The sequence below is a fragment of the Theropithecus gelada genome, chromosome 11 (genome assembly GCF_003255815.1).
Source record: "Theropithecus gelada isolate Dixy chromosome 11, Tgel_1.0, whole genome shotgun sequence".
NCBI classification, from domain to species: Eukaryota; Metazoa; Chordata; class Mammalia; order Primates; family Cercopithecidae; genus Theropithecus; species Theropithecus gelada.
The window spans coordinates 69,422,367-69,442,770 of NC_037679.1; the positions used below are offsets into that span (position 1 = coordinate 69,422,367).

At 47.0% G+C, this 20,404-nt stretch overlaps 1 protein-coding gene and 1 pseudogene across 2 annotated transcripts in view; both read right to left on the minus strand.

The window, feature by feature from the left end:
- Positions 1-574: 574 nt before the first annotated feature.
- Positions 575-1,296, minus strand: LOC112634960 (annotated as a pseudogene).
- Positions 1,297-2,249: 953 nt separating this feature from the next.
- Positions 2,250-20,404, minus strand: part of ANAPC7 (anaphase promoting complex subunit 7) — a 30,096-nt gene continuing 11,941 nt past the window's right edge. Inside the window, exons 4-11 of one of the 2 annotated variants that reach the window (XM_025402710.1) lie at positions 19,278-19,389; positions 18,507-18,660; positions 16,984-17,126; positions 12,896-13,013; positions 10,699-10,895; positions 6,038-6,262; positions 4,897-5,047; positions 2,250-3,165 (exon numbers count right to left, since the gene is read on the minus strand). In XM_025402710.1, coding sequence (XP_025258495.1) covers positions 2,976-3,165; positions 4,897-5,047; positions 6,038-6,262; positions 10,699-10,895; positions 12,896-13,013; positions 16,984-17,126; positions 18,507-18,660; positions 19,278-19,389 — 1,290 coding nt within the window. In that variant the 3' untranslated portion in view covers positions 2,250-2,975. The remainder of the gene's footprint in view (positions 3,166-4,896; positions 5,048-6,037; positions 6,263-10,698; positions 10,896-12,895; positions 13,014-16,983; positions 17,127-18,506; positions 18,661-19,277; positions 19,390-20,404) is intronic. The other variant, XM_025402711.1, reaches the window with a different exon arrangement.

Consider the following 20,404-nt stretch of genomic DNA (forward strand, 5'->3'; position numbering starts at 1 on the left):
CCTGCATAGAATAGGAAGTCACGGTGGGAAGTGAAAGCTGCAGACCGCTGGGCCTGGGCCAGGCCTCTGGATTCCAATAAAAGTTTGGTGCTGGGCCTGGGAACCTGCATCAGAGACGCATGCTCTAGTTTGCGGATTGCAGATTTGGGCAAAAGCTGGCCTCATTTCTAGGAATTCAGACGCAGGAGTGTGGCCCCCAAGCTGTGGCTGCAGGGAGAGCTCCTGCCATCAGCCATGAGTAGGGTACACACCTATCAGGTTCCTGGAGCCCAGCAGGGGTTGAAAAGTGAAAAATGAAAGGTCTCACTGAAGGGCAAGGCTCACCCCGACTCTGGAGCCTGCTTCCCTGCTTGGCTGAGGGTCCTTCAGGGACAAGAGGGCTCCAGGAGGACAGAACCACCCCCAGCTCCCCAGGGAGGCCTGGCCAGCTGGCATTCCCCCTGTGAGGATGTCGCAAAGGGTGACACGCTGAACGCCACACAGGCTCATTTAGTCCTCACCCTAGGAGGCAGGGGAGGCAGCAGGGGCTGCATAGCTAACTGCCCCAGCAGCCCATGGGTTCTGAGGGTGCTTTTCAGACCCAGGTGGTCTCTGAACAATCTGGAAGGTAGAGAAATGACTCAGTTAAAACACCCCCATACTGGCATGTGGGACTCCAGAACCCAGAAAGAACTTGTGGTGACTGGGAATTTGGGGGCTGTCCTTGGTCAGGGGCCTGGTCTCCTGGCAGGTGGCTCGGCAGGAGAGGCACAGGGCTGAGCAGCCTGGTTCTGTCCCTGCCTCCTGGAGCTCCCTGCCCTTGAGGTTTTGGGTTAGAGTGACGGTCGCAGTGCCAAGAGACAGCTTCAGCCCCCTCCGAGCACCACTCTTTGATGCAGACCGAGTGTTTTCTCAATCCCGTGTGAGGTGGTTTCAGCTTCAGCCACCTCTTCCAACCTGGCTGTCACCTTGCGGCTGGAGCTGCAGGGAGAGGATCCGTCCTGGGAGGTGCTGGGCCGGAAGAGCCAAGATAGCACAGGGGCTCTCAGCAGAGCTGAGGGGCATGTCAAGGAAGGGGACGGTGGGAGGGTGCCAGCTGAGGGTGATGCATGGGGCCTGGGCTCTGGGACCCTGATCCAGTGGATGTGAGTGTGGTGGCGAGCTTGCCATGCAGAGATGAGACTGCGTGGTGGGGCTGGGCTTCCCCCTAGAGTCAGGGGAAAGGCAAAGAGGCTTCGCCTCTCCTCTCTCATCACAGTAATGACAGGTCCTGGAGCTGAGGAAGCCCATGAGGTCAGGCTGCATCCGGGAGAGCATGTCTAGGCCAAGGGGCAGGCAGCTTCTTCTCCTGGCCGCACACTCACCTGGTGTGACCCCACTATCTGTGGGGCTTTTTTTTTTTTTTAAACACTGTCTCTGTCGCCCAGGTTGGAGTGCAGTGCAGATCCTGGCTCACTGCAACCTCCACCTCCTGGGTTTAAGCGATTCTCCTGCCTCAGTCTCCTGAGTATTGAGTAGCTGGGATCATAGGTGTGTACCACCACGGCCAGCTAATTTTTGTATTTTTAATAGAGAAGGGGTTTCACCATGTTGGCCAGGCTGGTCTCAAACTCCTGGTCTCAAGTGATCCACCTGCCTCGGCCTCCCAAAGTGATGGGATTACAGGTAAGCACACTCCGCCTTATATGTCTCTTCAGAGGTGGCTCAGATCAAGTGATGTTGTGCAGGCTTTGGGTTTTAGACCGACTCACAGAAACTTTTTGCCCATTTTAAATTGCAGTTATCAGATGTTCTGAGCTCATTAACTACTGTACACTTACAGTTTTTACATTTTAGGATACGACTTTCTATTGACATCTAATTTATATTTTGCAGCACCTTGGACTAAGTTTTGAATTTGGGATTAGCTGTGACACCCACCCCCCACCTCCGATTAATTGTATACTCAGAGCCATCGCAACTTAAGACACAAGGGAGAGGGTGTGGGAAGAAACTCCCAGCCCCAGAGCTCAGGGTATGACACTCAAACTGACCAGTGACAGACTGCTGGAACCAGACCCCAATCTCCCAGCTGCAGCGAAAGAGCCAGGCAGACTCAGCTGAAATCTGGTCAAAGACTCTCAGGCTCCAGGGAAATTTACCTATCCAATATGCAAACAGATGAACCAGCTCAGGGTTCCTGAGCTTTCCAACCCTCCTGGCTCCCAACACTAGGGGAAGAAAGTCTATTTTTGGCAAATACTTCTGGGGCTGAATCAATGCATTCTGAGTAAGACAAAAATACTAAGAGTCTATTTTAAAAAGGGCTTCCATTCTGATCACCCCAACACCATGACTGTACAAACCAGTTTTATTAGGGAACTGCCCCAGGTGCATCTCTGTTCATGCTCTCATCACACCTGTTTCTCAGATCAGCCCAGGCTCGGAGGGAAGTTACCAGCTAAGCAAAGAGGAAAACTGTTCTGCAAAATAGCAACTGTCAGCTTAAGGCATTACTAACATTGCAGAAGGAAGCAAGATTACTAGGGACGTCTGGATAGTCCAGGACAGTGACTTCTGGGAACAGGAAGCTCCCTAGGGCCAGATCGTGCTGCCATCCAACTTGGGAGATGACACTATCGTGCTGGGATGGTGGGTAACTCTTTCAAACCCATCCATGTCACAGAACACTGTCTATTCCTTGAGCTTTTGGATTTAGAAATTAGTTATATAAAAAGTACTCTTGGCCCAGAAGCCCCAACATGTGTGTGGGTCTTGGGGCACTCCCTCAATCCTCCCTGGCTGGAGCAGGGGAGGATGGAGATACATGGAAGGTTGGTCAGGCTCTGTTTTAGAAATGAAGTCACGACTAGGAATCGGGAGCGAGGGGGCAGAGACCCCTGCTGCAATCACATGCTGAATCATTGTCCTCCTGAGAGCAGGCTCCTACGGTTCCTTCAGTCCACGGAAGTGCTCAGAGCAGGGCAGGCCAGTGCGGCCATGGAGCTGCCGCCCCCTCATTGCATGCCGAACCACTGCTCCTGGTCAGCCCACTGGGCCGCCTCACTGTCGCTGCCCTCCAGGTCCCCTTCTTCCCCACTCCCTTCCATGTCGTCCACATCCTCCTCCTGAGTGGCATCCGTGGGACTCTCCTCCTTCTCCATCTTCTGCATCCCCTCTAGAGACTTCTGGTCATTGGGGTCCAAACTAGGGGACAACAAAACAAAGGAGACGCCTGAATCTCTGCCTTGCTCTTGCTGGCTGATTCGTCATCTCCCTGGCCCGGCAGTGAAATGACTACACAGTCCCAGAGAATGTGCTAAAGCCTGGGCTCGCAACTCAGGCTTCCAAGGCTGGGTTGAGGGAGTCCACCACCAGAAGTGCAAAAAGGAGTCTTTTCCTAATTTTTAGAATGCTCAATTTGAGTTTTTCTCCACAAATTTCTTAAATTTTTTCATACCTATTACCCCTAGCATGCTGCTAGAGGCAGCTACCAGATAACACAAATGAAAAAGTGGCAAACAAACATTAACAGGTAAATTCAAATGTAATTCCCAGAAAGTTGGGTTTTTGAGCTACAGGGTTACAAAAAATAGGAATTTCTCTGAGTATAGGTGTCCCATGTTCTTATGATGTAATTAAACATATCAGTATTTCAGGAGCCAACCAAAAACATCACGCTGTACCATGGAACAGACTTGTAAACACCTAGGTTAGACCCCAGGACCCAAGGCTACCTCTACCCAAGCATTTGCATTTAGCAGCTGAGTGTCAGTACATATGCCACCCCCACCCCAAAGTTCAGAGCCTCTAGAACATTCATTTGTTTGCCTCCTAAGCAATCTTTCCTCTTGCCTTGGTGACCATCACCCAAGCCAGCAGGTGTCCCACCCCTAGCAAACTCCACCTCTAATGGAAGTCTGGTATTTTATTTTCTCACTTGCTTCTGGGATTCTAAAAAGCAACTAAAACCCACGTTGGCACCCTGTTTCTACCGATACAAATGCGGACCAATCTGTAACATCTCCTCATCTCCTGGTTGAAGCCTTCCACATCCTGTACTCTGAAGCTGTCACCCAAACCCAGGGGTCTTGCCCTCTGGACTCCCATCTTCCCTTCTACAGACTGCTATGAAAGCCCTTAGCACGTGGTATGGTCAGTCTGCATGTCTGAGACTGACAGCTCCCGAAACATAGCATCTCCAGTCGTCACTGAGATCCTAGGCACACAAGTGGTGCTTAACTGTGCGCTGGACAACTGAATGTGATCAGACTCTATATTAAAGACAGCCCTTCACCATAACCTTACAGACACACAGACAACCCTCAAAGAAACCACTTCTGTATTAAACAGTAAGAATACCACTATTTATTTAGTATTTACTATGTACCAGGCACAGGGCTAAGAGCTTTACATGAAATAATCATTTAACCCTCATTCGATCATTTAATATCTAATAAGGTAGCTAGATATAAACAAGGAAATGTGTTAGTAACTTGCCCAAGATCACAGGTGGTGAAGGTAGTATTCAAAACTTCAGACCTCAAGTTCTTAATGACTACAGTAGATAGAAACATGGGAAAGTACTTACAATACTTTGATTTGAAAAAGAATATAAAATATATACTAGGTACAACCCTATAAAAATATGTGTGGGCAAGGACAGAAGATGAGCTATACAAATGAACACAGATGTTATAGTGGTGTGGGATGGTTATGAGTGAAACAGTTCTCTAATGTTGTTAATATATTTTAAGAAAAAATTTTTAGAAGTCATGAATCCACAAATAACTCCTCTACCATTACTATTATTATTCTGCTTTCAACCATGGACACAAAGTGTGTGTGTGTTTCCATAACTCCATAACTCCTGTGATGCAGCTCACTGCCTCCTCTACCCTCCTCAGTGGCCTTCCCCCAAGGGAGGCTAGTGCCTACCTTAGTGCTATACTATACTGGTCCATTGCCTCCTGATACTCATTGACAGCTACAAGGAAATCTCCTAGGATCCGATGCAGGACACAGTCACTCTGATTAGCCAGTGCGTTCCTCAGCAAAGCAATTCCATCTTCATATTTCTGTTCTCTGCCTGGTGGAATAAAAAAGACCCTCACTGTCCTACTTGAACATTTTGAAAATATATTCCCATCTTAAGTCACGTACAAAAAAAACACAACTACCATTCTGACAATCTCTTTGCAGACATCCTCAAGATAACACCGGTGCAACACAAAGCGAGGGCAAGCACACCTGATGTCCTATTCAGTTAAGAAATCTGCAGTTTGAATTACAATGTTTTAAATGGGCTCTTAACTTTAAAAAGCCAAATTGCATTTGCCAACTAGCCCAAATTCAATGAACCAAATTATGAGTTCATCATAAATCAGGACTGAAAAAAAAAAAAAACCAGGGCCAAATGGGAAGTCATAAAATAATTCAGATAGCACCAAACAGTTCAAACTGGCTAAAACCAGTTAGTTAGATTCAGCTCAAACTAATTCAGGACAACTCAAACCAGATAACAGTGAGCCAAGGCTGGGCACAGTGGCTCACGCCTGTAATCCCACCACTTTGGGAGGCCGAGATGGGTGGATCACGAGGTCAGGAGTTCGAAACCAGCCTGGCCAATATGGTGAAACCCTGTCTCTACTTAAAAAAAAAAAAAAAGAAAAAAAAATTAGCTGGGTGTGGTAGTACATGGCTGTAGACCCAGCTACTCAGGAGGCTGAGGCAGAAAAATCGGTTGAACCTGGGAGGCGGAAGTTGCTGTGAGCTGAGATTGCGCCACTGCACTCCAGCCTGGGTGATAGAGCGAGAGGTCGTCTCAAAAAAAAAAAAAAAAAAAAAAAGTGAGCCGAACAGATACCAACCAATTATAGGTGGCTACAGCCAAGCCAAGCAGGTCTAAGCCAGCTACATTTGGTTGGGCTAAATATAAACCAATCCAAGCAGGCTCAGACCTGCTGCAAAAGACACACACCTGTCTGGTCATCTGTAACTAGCTGGGACAAGGGTGTCCAATGAGGTCAGGTTTTATAAAAATTAATGATGAATAGGGCAGAAAATAAGACACACTTACTAAGCAGTTCTGCTTTTTTCACCACAGCCTTAATGTAATCTGGCCTTTGGGTCAGGGCTTTATCTAATAATGTTTTGGCTTTCTCCTGTGTCACTGGGTCTTCAAGACAAACGGTGGCTAAAAGGGTAAGGGTCTGTGCATTTGCTCCCAGAGTTTTGTAAACGTTGTTAGCCATTACCATTGCTTCTCGAATACTGTTGGAGGCTAAGTAACACTCGATAAGACCTGAAAAAAGTAAAACACATGAAGACATTCAATGCCATTACCACTCCAACCCATGCTTCCACTCTGACAGCTCTCCAAATTGCTAACCTTCAAAGTTTCAGACGAATGGCAGGCCAGGGGAAACTGATGGTGAGATTAGACAGGCAAGTGTGTTGATGGAATAGCTAAGAAGTGCTCTTCCCCAGAGCACTTGATGGATGTGGAAAAAGACTGCCTTCAAAGGCACCTTCAGTTTAGGGAAGGAAACAAGCACATGTAAGGAACTCACAGCATGTGAGCACCCCATCTGACCGCTGGAAGAATAAATGCGACACTAATGATTAGTTTGTCATATGGCCAAGAGATCAAAGTAGTGAGAGATGATGTTCCCAACAAAACCCAAGGTTTTGCTGCCTCTTAACAAGCTGTTATTCTCCAGCTGCATTCGGTCACCTGCAGGGCTAGGTTTAAGATGGAAGGCTCCTAGGGTCTTTTTTTTTTGAGATGGAGTTTCGCTCTTGTTGCCCAGGCTGGAGTGCAATGGCACCATCTCCACTCACTGCAACCTCCGCCTCCCAGGTTCAAGTGATTCTCCTCCCTCAGCCTCCCAAGTAGCTGGGATTACAGGCATGCGCCACCATGCCCGGCTAGTTTTGTATTTTTAGTAGAGACGGGGTTTCTCCATGTTGGTCAGGCTGGTCTCGAACTCCTGACCTCAGGTGATCCGCCTAGCTTGGCCTCCCAAAGTGCTGGGATTACAGGTATGAGCCACCGTGCCTGGCCTGGCTCCTAGAGTCTTTAAGTGAATTTCCAGTTTGACAAATAAAGGACTTATTGTCAAGCAACCTAGGGAGAAAGACTCTTTTATTTGAAACATAACAGCTGTCTCAAAAGGCACTTGCTAAGGGCTTCCCTAAACTAGATGAAGAATACTTTATCAGGTGCACCAAACAGACTGGAACTGGCAGCCCTTGCCTCTTTCCACACCCACAGCGAGATGTCCTATGAGAAGGCCACCTGGAGAAGAGTCAACTCTCAACTCTTCACGCCAAGAAGTTGAGGAGAACAGAGGAATAACTTTTTGGCACAAAGCGCTCATCAAAACAAAAAAACAGCTTAAACCCCAAACCCACACAATCCTTGGCAGATTTTCTCTGCATACTCCTCCACCCTAGCAGCATTTATAACATTCATGCACACCCTTCCACACACTATGGTTACTTAACCAGAAATTATCTAACTCTTTTTTTTTTTTTTTAAAAAAACAGTCTTGCTCTGTCATCCAGGCTGGAGTGCAGTGGTGATATCTCAGCTCACTGCAACCCATGTCTCCTGGGTTCAAGCGATTCTCCTGCCTCAGCCTCCCAAGTAGCTGGGACTACAGGTGTGTGCCACCACGCATGGCTAAATTTTTTTCTATTTTTAGTAGAGAAGGTATTTCGCCATGTTGGCCAGGCTGGTCTTGAACTCCTGACCTCAGCTGATCCACTGGCCTCGGCCTCCCAAAGTGCTGGGATTACAGGCGTGAGCCACCACACCTGGCCAATTACCTAACTCTTAATCCATGCTGGATTCCACACACAGTTGTTTGCAATTACTTATTGAATAGTTTTAATTCCCTGCTAAAGCCCTACTGGAGCTTAAGAAGAAAACAGAATGCACTTGCCTAACCTAAACCTCTACCAGCAAAAGAAGGAAGCTCCCACTGGAAGCTGTAAGAAATCTCAAAGGGTGTAGTCAGAGTTGCCCTGACCCAAATCTCCAAATGGCAGCTTAAGAAGCCTCACTGGCCAACTGGGAAACATCTGCTGTCCAAATATTATAGGACAGGCTATTCAACTGCATCCCTGATCTCTGGTGAAATAAGCATGCAGTATAATGGAATTAACATGATAACAGCAGCTGGGAAGATAGGGAAGTTACAGTTTCAGGATCAAGAAGTTAATCTGAAATCAATGGCTAGTTTGCTGGAGCTTCTTTAAAAACAAAGACAATCCTCTTTCCCCCCAACAAATCCAGAGGCATAGCTCTCTGGCTATATAAGCAGATCTGTTCTCTTTCCCAACATCCAAATTTTATTTCTCAAATTTGAACTCATCTTCCTGTTAAGAGCAAATCACTCCTAGACTCCTGGGTATATTTTTAAGTGCTTATAAAAATATGTTTTGGAGGAACTGCATCTTGTAAGATCTATTTTAATGTCTGTGACTGAGTCACCAAACGTTGCTGAAGCTGGCACAGGTCCTTTGAACTCCTAGGGTCAGTTCACATGAACTTAAAATATTATGTAACAAAACAAAGTTGGACCCCGATTGTGCCCACTCTGGAGGTCACAATGAACAGACCCATTCCCACAGCCAACACTATCATACGGATGTGGAGTTATCCCATGAGTACTAACTCTGGCCCAAGGTAAGATGGCCACAAAAAAGAATAGGCCTAACAGGCCATGTACAGTGGCTCATGCCTGTAATCCCAGCACCTTAGGAGGCCGAGGTGGGCAGATCACTTGAGCCCAGGAGTTTGGGACCAGCCTGGCTAACATGGCGCAACCCCGCCTCTACTAAAAATACAAAAATTAGCTGGGTGTGGTGGTGCACGCCTGTAATCCCAGCTACTCAGGAGGCTGAGGCAGGAGAATCACTTAAATCCAGGAAGCAGATGTTGCAGTGAGCTGAGATTGCATGGCTGCACTCCAGCCTGGGCGACAGAGTGAGATTCTATCTCAAATAAAAATAAAAAAAAGGCCGGGCGCGGTGGCTCAAGCCTGTAATCCCAGCACTTTGGGAGGCCGAGGCGGGTGGATCACGAGGTCAGGAGATCGAGACCATCCTGGCTAACATGGTGAAACCCCGTCTCTACTAAAAATACAAAAAACTAGCCGGGCGTGGTGGCGGGCGCCTGTAGTCCCAGCTACTCGGAGGCTGAGGCAGGAGAATGGCGTGAACCTGAGAGGCGGAGCTTGCAGTGAGCCGAGATCGCGCCACTGCACTCCAGCCTGGGTGACACAGCGCGAGACTCTGTCTCAAAAAAAAAAAATAAAAAATAAAAAATAAAAAAATAAAAAAAATAGGCCGGTTGTGGTGGCTCATGCCTGTAATCCCAGCACTTTGGGAGGCTGAGGCAGGGATATCATGAGGTCAGGAGTTCGAGACCAGCCTGGCCAACATGGTGAAACCTCATCTCACTAAAAAATACAAAAATTAGCCAGGTGTGGTGGTGGGCGCCTGTAATCCCAGCTACTTGAGAGGCTGAGGCAGGAGAATCGTTTGAACCTGGAAGGTGGAGGTTGCAGTGAGCCAAGATCATGCCATTGCACTCTAGCCTGGGCGACAGGGTAAGGCTCTGTCTCAAAAAAAAAAAACAGGGCCTGGGCACAGTGGCTCATGCCTGTAATCCCAGCACTTTGGGAGGCCGAGGTGGGCAGATCACGAGGTCAGGAGATTGAGACCAGCCTGGCTAGCACAGTGAAACCCTATCTCTACTAAAACTACAAAAAATTAGCCGGGTGTGGTGGCTGGGAGTCTGTGGTCCCACATGCTCAGGAGGCTGAGGCAGGAGAATGGCATTAACCCGGGAGGTGGAGCTTGCAGTGAGCCAAGATTGTGCCACTGCACTCCAGCCTGGGCAACAAAGTGAGACTCTGTCTCGGGAAAAAAAAAAAAAAAGAATTAAAAAAAAATAGGCAAACTAAGTGATCTCTCATGGTGCCTGACACAGAGAGATTCATATTAATGAGTATGCCACATTGGATGGGGGCGAGGGGTGGGAGGACAAAAAAAAACCCCATCCCAACTCTCCACTCACCAAAAACCAGAAAAAAAAAAATCAGAAAAAATGGACTCTGAAAGTACAGGGTGACAAATCCATTGAAAGCCCTAAATAAATGTAAAATGCCTAGTGCAGTGGTTCCCAAACTTGTCTGCACATTGATAACACCTGGGGATCTCCAGAAATGTCAATGTCTATTCCCAACTCCATATATTTCCATCTACATTGAAGAGATGCAACATCAGGATTTGAAAAGCTTTCCCAGATGATTTTTTTTTTTTTTTTTTTTTGGGAGGGAGTCTCACTCTGTTGCCAGGCTGCAGTGCAGTGGTGTGATCTCAGTTCACTGAAACCTCTGCCTCCCAGGTTCAAGCAATTATCCTGCCTCAGCCTCCCAAGTAACCGGGACTACAGGCGTGCGCCACCATGCCTAGCTAATTTTTGTATTTTTAGTAGATGCGGGGTTTCACCACGTTGGCCAGGATGGTCTCAATCTCTTGACCTCGTGATCCGCCCGTCTCAGCCTCCCAAAGTGCTGAGATTACAGGCATGAGCCACCACATCCGGCCAGCTTCCCCAGATTATTCTAACAGAGTTTGGGAAGTGCTGGCCTAATGAAACCTTCCGTCTGAGGACTGTTGCCACACCCACAGATTCACACCATTCACCTGTGTTTTCTATCTTACCTTCATAACAATCTAAGCGACAAGGTGCGAGCCGTATGGCCTCCCGAAAGTGGATTATTGCTTCTTGGACTCTGCCCATGTTCCTAAGTGCTGCTCCCTTAAGTAGCAAAGCTTGAACACTATTACTGTTCAGCTGAATGGCCTTGGCTCCTAAATAGAGGGCCCGTGAGTAGCGTTTGCTATAGAAGCTGTGACAGCTGCAGACAACAAAAAAACAACAAAAAAACCCCAGAAGTTATTTAAGAGAAGACAAAAAGAAACTTCATCCAAAAATCATATTGAAGGCCCTGAACATAATCCTTATTCCAAACCACACTTACAGTTTTAACCTATGATATTAGTAGAAAAGCAAAACAAACCAAAAAATCCACTAAATATTTATTTATTTATTTATTTATTTTTTTTTTTTTTTGAGACGGAGTCTCGCTCTGTTGCCCAGGCTGGAGTGCTGTGGCCAGATCTCAGCTCACTGCAAGCTCCGCCTCCCGGGTTCCCGACATTCTCCTGTCTCAGCCTCCCGAGTAGCTGGGACTACAGGCGCCCGCCACCTCGCCCGGCTAGTTTTTTGTATTTTTTAGTAGACACGGGGTTTCACCGTGTTAGCCAGGGTGGTCTCGATCTCCTGACCTCGTGATCCACCCGTCTCGGCCTCCCAAAGTGCTGGGATTACAGGCTTGAGCCACCGCGCCCGGCCTAAATATTTATTTTTAAAGGGAAATCTTGATACGGAAGGGACAAATTATGAAAAAGAACCTATGATCTAGATATTAGTTATTAGCAGAGAGGCATTAGGAGAATTTGTAAAGCCAGGTTAATAACAAAGGAGCATCTTCTGGCCCCATCACTGATGGCTCAGTACTAAGCACAAAGCATTCACCAACTCAGTTAATGCTTAACCCTAGAAGGAGAGGTTATTAGCCCATTTTCCAAATGAGAATACAGACCTAGATAGATAAATAATGCATCCAGAGTCAAAAACCATGATTTGAATCCAGGACTGATTATCCTTTTAAAAATATATACATATACAGGCCGGGCGCGGTGGCTCAAGCCTGTAATCCCAGCACTTTGGGAGGCCGAGATGGGCGGATCACGAGGTCAGGAGATCGAGACCATCCTGACCAACACGGTGAAACCCCGTCTCTACTAAGAAATACAAAAAATAGCCGGGCGAGGTGGCGGGCGCCTGTAGTCCCAGCTACTCGGGAGGCTGAGGCCGGAGAATGGCGTGAACCCGGGAGGCGGAGCTTGCAGTGAGCTGAGATCCGGCCACTGCACTCCAGCCTGGGCTACAGAGCGAGACTCCGTCTCAAAAAAAAAAAAAAAAATATACATATACTTATGTGTGTGTGTGTATATATATATATATATAGAGAGAGAGAGAGAGACAGAGAGAGAGAGAGAGAGAGAGAGAGAGAGAGAGAGAGAGAGAGAGTCTTGCTACACTGCCCAGGCTGGTCTCAAACTCCTGGCCTCAAGTAATTACCTCTTTTAATTTTATTTATTTATTTTTGAGACAAAAACTCACTCTGCTACCCATCTGGAATGCAGTGGCACGATCTTGGCTCACTGCAACCTCTGCCTCCTGGGTTCAAGCGATTCTCCTGTCTCAGCCTCCCGAGTAGCTGGGATTACAGGCGTGCGCCACCATGCCCGACTAACTTTTTTTTTTTTTTTTTAGATGGAGTCTTGCTCTGTCACCTAGGCTGGAGTGAAATGGTGTGATCTTGGCTCACTGCAACCTCTGCCTCCCAGATTCAAGCAATTCTCCTGCCTCAGCCTCCCAAGTAGCTGGGATTACAGATGCCTACCACCACACCTGGCTAATTTTTGTATTTTCAGTAGAGATGGGGTTTCATCATGTTGGTCAGGCTAGTTTCAAACTCCTGACCTCAAGCGATCCACCCACCTTGGCCTCCCAAAGTGCTGGGATTACAGGCGTGAGCCACCGCACACAACTTTTGTATTTTTAGTAGAGACAGGGGTTTTGCCACGATGGCCAGGCTCGTCTCGAACTCCTGGCCTCAAGCAATCCACCTGTCTCAGTCTCCCAAAGTGTTGAGATTACAGGCATGAGCCATCATGCCTGGCCAGGCGATTACCTCTTAAACCTGAGCTTTCAATTTATATTCTCTTCAGGAGCAACCACAATCTCTTAATCTACTGACAACTGGGGAGAAAGAAGGCATAATCATACCCAGAAACCACCCACGGTTCTGCATGCTGATCAGAGATATTGAAAAGGCGGCATCCAAGGTTCTCAACATCCTCCAGCCGCCCTTCTCGTGCCAATAGGTAGCCATATACATCCATTCCTAGAAAAGGAGGACACAGAAGAGGTGTTTTAAGCAGAGAAGCAGGGGTCCCACATACAGGACTAGCACCCAATATCAGACCCCATGTTGAGGCCCCAGCTCCTGCAGGGGCTAAGCCCTTTCCACCATCACAGGCTCCTCCCACTACTATTTCCAGTTTCCTACAAAGTGACTATTAAAATGCAAAACCCAGGCCGGGAGCAGGGGCTCACACCTGTAATCCCAGCACTTTAGGAAGTCAAGGCAGGTGGATCATGAGGTCAGGAGATCAGGACCATCCTGGCTAACACAGTGAAACCCTGTCTCTACTAAAAATACAAAAAATTAGCCGGGCATAGTGGCACGCGCCTGTACTCCCAGCTACTTGGGAGGCTGAGGCAGGAGGATCACTTGAACCAGGAAGACGTAGGTTGCAGTGAGCCAAGATCACGCCACTGCATTGCCTGGGCGACAGACTGAGACTCCGTCTCAAAAAAAAAAAAAAGAAAATGCAAAACCCAGCTGGGCATGGTGGCTCACACCTGTAATCCTGGCACTCTGGGTGGCGGAGGCAGGAGTATCACCTGGGCCCAGAAGTTCAAGACCAGCCTGGGCAATATGGTAAGACCCTGTTCTCCACATAAATTTTAAAATATTAGCCAAGTGGTTGGGTGTGGTGGCTCATGCCTGTAAACCCAGCACTTTGGGAGGCTGAGGCAGGCAGATCACGAGGTCAGGAGTTCGAGAACAGGCTAACAGGTGAAATCCCATCTCTACTAAAAATACAAACATTAGCTGGGCATAGTGGCGTGTGCCTGTAATCCCAGCTACTCAGGAGGCTGAGACAGGAGAATCGCTTGAACCAGAGAGGCGGAGGTTGCAGCGAGCCGAATCACACCATTGCACTCCAGCCTTGGCTACAGAGCGAGACTCCATCTCAAAAAAAAAGAAGGGCCAGGCGTGGTGGCTCATGCCTGTAATCCCAGCACTTTGGGAGGCCAAGGCAGGTGGATGACGAGGTCAGGAATTCAAGACCAGCCTGGCCAAGATGGTGAAACCCTGTCTCTACTAAAAATACAAAAAATTAGCTGGGTACAGTGGCAGGCGCCTGTAATCCCAGCTACTCGAGAGGCTGAGGCAGGAGAACTGCTTGAATTCGGAGGGCGGAGGCTGCAGTGAGCCGAGATTGCACCACTGTACTCCAGCCTGGGCGGCAGAGTAAGACTATGTCTAAAAAAGTAAATAGGCCGGGCGCGGTGGCTCACGCCTGTAATCCCAGCACTTTGGGAGGCCGAGGCGGGCGGATCACGAGGTCAGGAGATCGAGACCATCCTGGCTAACATGGTGAAACCCCGTCTCTACTAAAAATGCAAAAAATTAGCCGGGCGAGGCGGCGGGCGCCTGTGGTCCCAGCTACTTGGGAGGCTGAGGCAGGAGAATGGCGTGAACCCGGGAGGCGGAGCTTGCAGTGAGCCGAGATCGCGCCACTGCACTCCAGCCTGGGCGACTAAGCGAGACTCTGTCTCAAAAAAAAAAAAAAAAATAAAAAATAAAATAAAATAAAAAAGTAAATAAATAAAATAAAATAAAAAGAAAAAAAAATTAGCCAAGCACAGTGGCACATGCCTTTGGTCCCAGCTACTCAGGAGGCTAAGGCAGGAGGACTGCTTGTGCCCAGGAGGTCAAGGCTGCAGTGAGCTATGTTTGAGCCACTCCAGCCTGAGTGACAGAGTGAGACCCTGTCTCTAACAACAAAAACAAAACCAAAAACCAAAGGAGGCTGGGCATGGTGACTCATGCCTATAATCCCAGCACTTTGGGAGGCCGAGGCAGGAGTTCAAGACCAGCCTGGCCAAGGTGGTGAAACGTTGTCTCTACTAAAAATACAAAAACTTGCTGGGCATGGTGGCACACACTTGTAATCCCAGCTACTCAAGAAGCTGAGGCAGAGAACTGCTTAAACCCGGGAGGTGGAGGTTGCAGTGAGCCGAGATCGCGTCACTGCACTCCAGACTGGGCGATAGAGTGAGACTCCGTCTCACAAAAAAAAAAAAGACAAAACAAAAAAACAAAAAAACAAAGGAGCAGAACAACCTACCTCACAATTTGAAAGCCTGCAATTTTCAGGAAGTGTTTGCCCCTCTCTCCTGTGGCGTGATATACAGCTACCCGAACCCAACCCAACCAGAAAAGGCCCAGAAAAAGGCATCAAGTAAGGTTTCTCTTTCAAGAGTTCTAGACCATCAGAAACATGCTGCTGAAAAGCCAGTCAGTCTCAGAAAAAGTTGGCCTATTCCCAAAAAACTTGTAGTTCTATCCAAAATGTAGTTCATTAAAGATCACCACCTCGGCCGGGCGCGGTGGCTCAAGTCTGTAATCCCAGCACTTTGGGAGGCCGAGGCGGGCGGATCACGAGGTCAGGAGATCGAGACCATCTTGGCTAACCCGGTGAAACCCCGTCTCTCCTAAAAAATACAAAAAACTAGCTGGGCAAGGTGGCGGGCGCCTGTATACAGTCCCAGCTACTCGGGAGGCTGAGGCAGGAGTATGGCGTAAACCCGGGAGGCGGAGCTTACAGTGAGCTGAGATCCGGCCATTGCACTCCAGGCTGGGCGACAGAGCGAGACTCCGTCTCAAAAAAAAAAAAAAGATCACCGCCTCAGGCTGGGCACAGTGGCTCAGGCCTGTAATCCCAACACTTAGGGAGACTGAGGCGGGTGGATTACCTAAGGTCAGGAGCTGCAGACCATCCTGGCTAACATGGTGAAACTCCCGTCTCCTCTAAAAAAATACAAAAATTAGTTGGGTGTGGTGGCGGGCACCTATAATCCCGGCTACACGGGAGGCTGAGGTGGGAGAGTCACTTTAACCAGGAGGCTGAGGTTGCAGTGAGCCAAGATTGTGCCACTGCACTCCTGCCTGGGCGACAAGAGTGAAACTCCGTCTCAAACAAACAAGCAAACAAAAAATCACTGCCTCTCCCCAGCCCCCGTTTTATTCTCACCCACATTCTATAAAAAGGGACCTATGCTGTTACCTATCTCTTGCCACCATTCTCTTCCATCCCTTGTTATCCCCCTTCAGATTCCCATGAAAATTCCTCTCAAGCCAAGATTACTATAATGCTCCTGCTGGCTCCTGGGCCTGGGTCTGAGATTCCAAGCTGCCAGCTGCTGCCAGACTAGTATTTCTAAAACACCATTTTCATCATGGGTGCAGGGAGCTTGCAGAAGAGGAATAAGCACTTGAGGCGAGAGGGAGATCTTGTGCAAACAAATCCATTTTTCTAGATCTGTTTCCTCATCTAAATGCTTGGAATGGCCCCTTCCTAGCTCCACCATTCCCCTGGGTTAAGAGCTCACAAGACTGTTTATTGTCACAAGGCCTTGTTTTTCTGATGGCCTTTTTTGGGCCTTTACAAATAGACAGCATATCTATCTGACCTTATTTCCCACTATTCCTGAGTACTCACTGCCAGTGTCCCAACTGCCATCTCTTGGAGGTCCCTGTGAAGATTACCTGTCACCTGCAATCTTTTTTAAGATCAGTGATTTTTCTGTTGTTCACGCCTAATTACTGTCTTTAATCACCTTATCCCTTTATTATTCCTTTTTAATTATACTAAGGATACGGTAAAACAAAATTCCCTAAAAGGATATTATGGTTTTAGGGATGCCATTCAAATTCTCAGTCAGGCACATCATAAATTTGTAAGTCATAAGGAGGACCTATGACCCCCTCAAAAGAAAAAAAGCCAAATAATGATCTGTGGGGAGAAGACACTTGAATTCAATCAAAAACAACTGCTTAAATGGAATTACCTAAGTGTTAGAAACATGTGTCATGACCTAAAAAAACTAAAAGACTACTATAAGTTTTATACACTATTTCTATGAAACTTGGTATCGAGCATTCATGCTGCATATTCTCCCTATTATCTCTGATCCCCCCCAACAACAGCCACTGTCTTCCTGCCCCAAGAATTACTTACCTTTTATCAGATAAGGATCCAACATCTGTGCCTGTTCAAACTTGAGGACAGAGTTTTTATTGTCTCCGGCTCTGAAGTACAGATCTGCTAAGCTTCCCAGTAGGTCCACGTTATCTCGCAATAAGGATTTTTTCTCTAGTGAACTTTAAGATATTTATTAAACATTGAACCTTTAAATCTATTATAAATCCTCTTAGTTGTTGAATCTGGATGATTGGTCATACAGATAGTATTTTCTTTTGCATAAATATAAAAGTCTTCATAATAAAAAACTTTAAGCTTATGACTTTAAAAAAAGTTATATAGGACAGGATAGCAAAAATACAGAATAAAGCAGAAATCTCTCAGTACAAACAAATAACTTTGTGGTGGCAGTTCTTCAGAACACAACATACGCTACGTGGTGTTAAAAGTAATGTCATTCGGCCGGGCGCGGTGGCTCAAGCCTGTAATCCCAGCACTTTGGGAGGCCGAGACGGGCGGATCACGAGGTCAGGAGTTCGAGACCATCCTGGCTAACACGGTGAAACCCCGTCTCTACTAAAAAAATACGAAAAACTAGCCGGGCGAGGTGGCAGGCGCCTGTAGTCCCGGCTACTCGGGAGGCTGAGGCAGGAGAATGGCGTAAAAACCCGGGAGGCGGAGCTTGCAGTGAGCTGAGATCTGGCCACTGCACTCCAGCCTGGGCGACACAGCGAGACTCCGTCTCAAAAAAAAAAAAAAAAAAAAAGTAATGTCATTCACAAGTGACACCTATTTATTACTCAAGTAAATGACTTTGCATAACACAAGCCCAAGCCTCTTCTTGTCCTTGAACTTTATCTGAATATAAAGAAAATCCCTAGTCCCAAGAAGGCAAGCCAGGTTAGATGTTGCAATAAACTAAGCTTCTGGTGAGTGCAAAATGATTTTCTTCCAGGTTGAAGAATGATACACCAAGGCCAGACATAGTGGCTCACGTCTATAATCCCAGTACTTTGGGAAGCCCAGGTGAGAGAATCACTTGAGCCCAGGAATTCAAGACCAGCTTGGGCAACATGGTGAAATCCCATCTCTACAAAAAAAATACGAAAATTAGCTGGGTGTAGTGGCATGCACCTGTAGTCCCAGATAATCAGGAGGTTGAGCAGGGGGATGGTTTGAGCCCAGGAGATTGACAGGTCAAGGCTACACTGAGCTGTGACTATGCCACTGCACTCCAGCCTGGGTGAGAGAGAGAGAAATCTTGTCTCGAAAAAAACAAAAAAATGACACACCAAGGTAGCCGGCTTTGCTTCGCAAGGGTTACTACCTATGCAGGTGCAGAGCTAAACTCAGTCAGATTTATATTTTTACAGGTCCCCAACAGAGATGATTACATGATTATATTTGGGACCATTCAGTATAAAAGACTAACACATCCCAGAGACTGGCTGCAGCACCAAGAGAGAAGCATCTCATTTTTCTTTTTGTTACTTCAGATACACCAGAATTCCAGACAAGCAAAGGCCTCAAAAACACTGAATTAACTTTGTGGCTCTCACCAGATGGTATTGATTGCTCTTGAGTTGTCACCGGTGTGCACAAAAGCATACGCTTTGATCCACACAGATAGCCAGTCCAAGTTAGGCACGGTTTGGATCACATTCATTGTCATGGACGCCACCTCTGCCCCTTTTACAGAAAGGGACAGCAAGCCTAAACCAACAAAAAGCAGAAGAAAGAAAGTAAGGCATGATATCTCTCTTCCACATGCAAGGAGCAACGAGCTATGTTTTCCCTCGGCTAAAAGGCAACTGCTTCCCTATTCTGAGCAATGCATGACAGAAAAAACATATTTTAGTATTTCTTTTCTTTTTGAGACAGAGTCTTGCTCTGTCCCCCTGGGCTGGAATGCAGTGGCACAATCTCAGTTCACTGCAACCTCCACTTTCCTGGGTTCAAGTGATACTCATGCCCCAGCCTCCCGAGGAGCTGGGACTACAGGCATGTGCCACCATGCCTGGCTAATTTCTGTATTTTTAGTAGAGACGGGGTTGTGCCATGTTGCCCAAGCTGGTCTTGAACTCCTGAGCTCAGGCAATCCACCCACCTCAGCCTCCCAAAGTGCTAGGATTACAGGTGTGAGCCACTGTGCCCAGCCAAAAACCATGATTAAGTATTTCTTGACTGAATATGTGACAACAGAATCCTATTAAATCACTCTCTGGAGGGGAACTTTTAAAAAATAAAGTTATTCTAATGTACAGCCAAGATTGAGAACTACTATCTTTGACAGTAAACATGCCATGAAAACAGGCAGAAAATATCTCTACCTAGAATGGCATCAAGGGCTAATGGGCACTGCCTCAGCACCTCCTTATAGCTGGTGACTGAAGGGCGCTCCTGACCAGCCTTCTTGTACAGGTTTGCCAGCATCATGTTTATCTGTATAAACACAAACAACAGATAGTAAAATAAGTGTATACTGCAAAGAAAATCTCTCACCATGAAGAAGTCCTAATTTTCATTACCAGTTATTTACTTTTTACTGGAAAATCTACCCACAACCCTGTGCAAATAAAGGGAGACTGACCCCATTCTCCAAAAGAAAGAAGAAATTACTACCTTTCCTTTCCCTAGCTCCTCCTATCCCTAAGAGGAAAGTCACATTTCCTTCCCACAAGGCCCAGTAATATCTGAACAAAAGATGCTGCCCTCTGGAAACTGGAACATTCATTTAAGAAATGGTAGAGAATGCTAGTTAACTTGATTCTTTCTTGATCTTAAAACAGAAGATGAACTATCTCACATAAGAAAGTGAGAAACTCCTGACATAGCTAGTTAAGAAGGATCAGATCAGTCTTTCCTAAATAGGAAATGATACAGAAAGACAGATAAAGAAGTGTAATACTTGGCTTTTCTCTGACAATTCGACTTGTGGCTAGACTCTAGCCTAACACTTAAGGCTTTGGCCCGTAGGTACTGTCTAACTCACTAAAGTAATGCTACAAAAATCAGCTACACTATTTAAATCCAGTGAGTGCAGACAGCTGCATTTTAGCATAATTTAAATATGTAACTTCATAAAGCTAAATTAAAATAATCCTACCTAACATGCAACTGGGAAAACTCAAGAAAATCTAAAAGTTCTGGCCAGATGTGGTGGGTCACGCCTGTAATCCCAGCACGTTGGAAGGCCGAGGTGGGTGGATCACGAGGTCAGGAGATCGAGACCACCCTGGCTAACACGGTGAAATCCCGTCTCTACTAAAAAACACAAAAAATTAGCTGGACGTGGTGGCAGGCGCCTGTAGTCCCAGCTACTCGGGAGGCTGAGGCAGGAGAATGACGTGAACCCAGGAAGCAGAGCTTGCAGTGAGCCGAGATCGTGACACTGCACTCCAGACTGGGAGACAGAGCGAGACTCCGTCTCAAAAAAAAAAAGAATATCTAAAAGTTC